This window comes from Tachysurus vachellii, chromosome 7 (assembly GCF_030014155.1).
Source record: "Tachysurus vachellii isolate PV-2020 chromosome 7, HZAU_Pvac_v1, whole genome shotgun sequence".
Classification (NCBI taxonomy): Eukaryota; Metazoa; Chordata; class Actinopteri; order Siluriformes; family Bagridae; genus Tachysurus; species Tachysurus vachellii.
The window spans coordinates 24,566,588-24,569,347 of record NC_083466.1 but is presented as its reverse complement, the minus strand read 5'-3'; the positions used below and the strand labels follow the sequence as shown (position 1 = coordinate 24,569,347).

General features: G+C 36.7%; 1 protein-coding gene across 4 annotated transcripts in view; it reads left to right on the top strand.

The window, feature by feature from the left end:
• Positions 1-1,217: 1,217 nt before the first annotated feature.
• si:ch211-241e1.3 (laminin subunit alpha-3) overlaps positions 1,218-2,760 on the top strand; it is a 112,965-nt gene continuing 111,422 nt past the window's right edge. For 3 of the 4 annotated variants that reach the window (XM_060875086.1, XM_060875085.1, XM_060875084.1), the window contains exon 1: positions 1,218-1,646. In XM_060875086.1, the coding sequence (XP_060731069.1) occupies positions 1,380-1,646 (267 nt within the window). In that variant the 5' untranslated portion in view covers positions 1,218-1,379. The remainder of the gene's footprint in view (positions 1,647-2,760) is intronic. The other variant, XM_060875087.1, reaches the window with a different exon arrangement.

Here is a 2,760-nt window from a genome sequence, read left to right as displayed (position 1 = left end):
AGTGAGAGTGAGTGAAGGATTCTTCACTAGGCATCATTATAAGGTCCAATATAAATATAAAACAGGGTAAGTCATAAAAAGAAATTAACAATGGTAGTTATTTCTCAAAAATAGGACATTAACAAGCCATGAGGTCTGTGAGTACATGTATGTGGAAGAGGATAGATAACGTCTTGAATAAGCAGCATATTAAAAAGATGCAGACGTTAAATGACTCGGAGGTGGCACACATTAGTGTGGCACACACTTCCTGGTGTGTAGCTGCTGTATGATAAAGGAGCCAAATTTGGGAGAAAAAAACAAGTAGAACAGACATAATGAACTGCCCCAGACCACATAACTGAACATGAATTGCCCCAGACAACCCTGCATAAGTTTGTCACATTCCTGGCACTCTTCCCAAATAGAAATGTGAGTTAAATGTAGTTATTTGTTATAACATTTTTATATAAGGATGGAATGTGTGTGTATTTTATAAGCGTCCTCAATTCATTTCCTACGTCGGTGCCAATATGCTGTATTGCTTTATGATGTTGTGAGTAAAATGTCTCAGAAACAAAGCTTGGAAACTCCCTGCTCATGTGGGAATCTCCCGGCAGATAGAAGTTTGGTTTATGATCTTCTGGAATGGTATAACAGATCTTTAGTACTTTGTTCAGCTCAGGTAGACAAGTCTATCAGTTCCTATAGGATCAATCACAAATCATGCAAATGGGTGTTACTTACATAATGTCCATCCCAGGTCATGTCAGGAATCACTTTATTTATTCTATTTTTTTTTTTTTTACTCATGATAAACCTCTTAAGTTTTGTAGCAGTTAATTGTTTTACTAGGTAAGTTCATCGTCGTCTCATAGCAGCTTTACAGAACATAAACACAGAACAAAAGTCATTATAAAGATTAAGATAATACAAAAATTCAAGGTTAATATTAGATTTATTATTTAAATGTGTTTGTATTTATCCCCAATGAGCAAGTCTGAGGTGACTCAGTGTTAGTATTGTATTCATTGTCCTGAGTACTGAATCACTGAGAACACAAAGTACTGAGATTTTCACTCCAATTAAATATGATGAACGTTCTTGGTCCCTTTGCTTGGACCCACTAAGCTATAAACACACACACACACACACACACACACACACACACACACACACACACACACTCACACTCACATACACTCACACACTCACACTCACACACAATAAAGAGGAAAGAGGCGTGTGTGCGCGCGCACGGTGAAGAGAAACCTCTTCAGCAAGTGCAACAAACTCCGGTGTCTCGCGCAGAAGTTCAGGAGTAAATAGTAAAGAGCAGGTTGCAGGATTTTATGGATCGGATATGAGTGAATTTCCGCGAGCGTCCAAACACACGGAAAATGACGCGGAGCAGAAGAGCAACGTTAAACTCCGCCGCACGGCTGCTTTTACCGTGTCTGATTTGCGTGCTTGTTCCGGTCAGAGCGCGAGCTCAACACGTCCCGGGCGGATTCAGCCTGACACCGCCGTACTTTAACCTGGCTGAAGGCTCGCGAATTTCCGCCACGGCTACGTGTGGTGAGGAGGAAAACGGTAACCCGAGGACTGATCTCTACTGCAAACTGGTCGGAGGGCCTACGGTGGGATTAACGAGCCAAACTATACAGGTAAGACACTCACGCGCCTACTCACGCGCGCACGCACGCGCCTACCTGAGTTATTCAGGACTTAAAGAGTGGCAGTAATCATCACTGCTGAACATTCAGTACTGTACAGTACATACAGTGTAGCTCATGCAAAACTATCAGTAACAATAATAATAATAACAATAAAAAAAATATTAAAATAATACAATCAAATAATAATAATAATAATAATAAAAAAATGATGATGATAATAATAATTATTATTATTATTATTATTGCTATTATTATTATTATTATTATCATCATTAATAATAATGATGATAATAATAATAATAATAATAATAATAATAAAAGTTAGGATGTGATGGTTCAGTGGTTAAGGCTTCAGGTTACTGATCAGAAGGTCAGGGTTCAAGCCCACAAGCTGCTGAGACATCAACGTTGGGTCCTTGAGCAAGGCCCTTAACCTCACCTGCTCCAGGGGCACTGTACTATAGCTGACCCTGCGCTCTGACCCCAGGGCTTATAATAACCTGGGATATGCGAAAACTTAAAGCATTTCACTGTATGTATGTGTATGTGACAAAAAAAAATTGAAAAGGCTTTTTCTTTTTTGCTAATAATAATATTAATAATAATAATAATAATAATAATAATAGTAATTAGTATTAATATTATTATTATTATTATTATTATTAATATTAATTACAAATATTTTTGCAAGACGTTCAGATGTTAAATAAAACATTAATCAGACATGAGGCAACATTAACACTTTGTCAGCCAAGACTGGTGGCAGAAACACACACACACACACATACACACACACATACACACACACACACACACACACAAACACACATTTTGTATATTTAATTTCTAAATAGAAAAGAAATTATCTGCAAGAAGAATAAGAAATGTTCAACCTTTCATTTAGAATACAGGGTTTTATTTCTTTTATATTTAACTCCTACTGAGAAATATTACATGAATTATACTTTATTCAAGATTATTTATATTCCTATTTATTTAGAATTTTTTTGCTTGTTTTTTGCTGTACAGCTTCTTTAAAGATGCCCTGCCACACGTATTTCATTACTTTTGTGGTAATGTCTGAAGTTTACCATGGACTCTG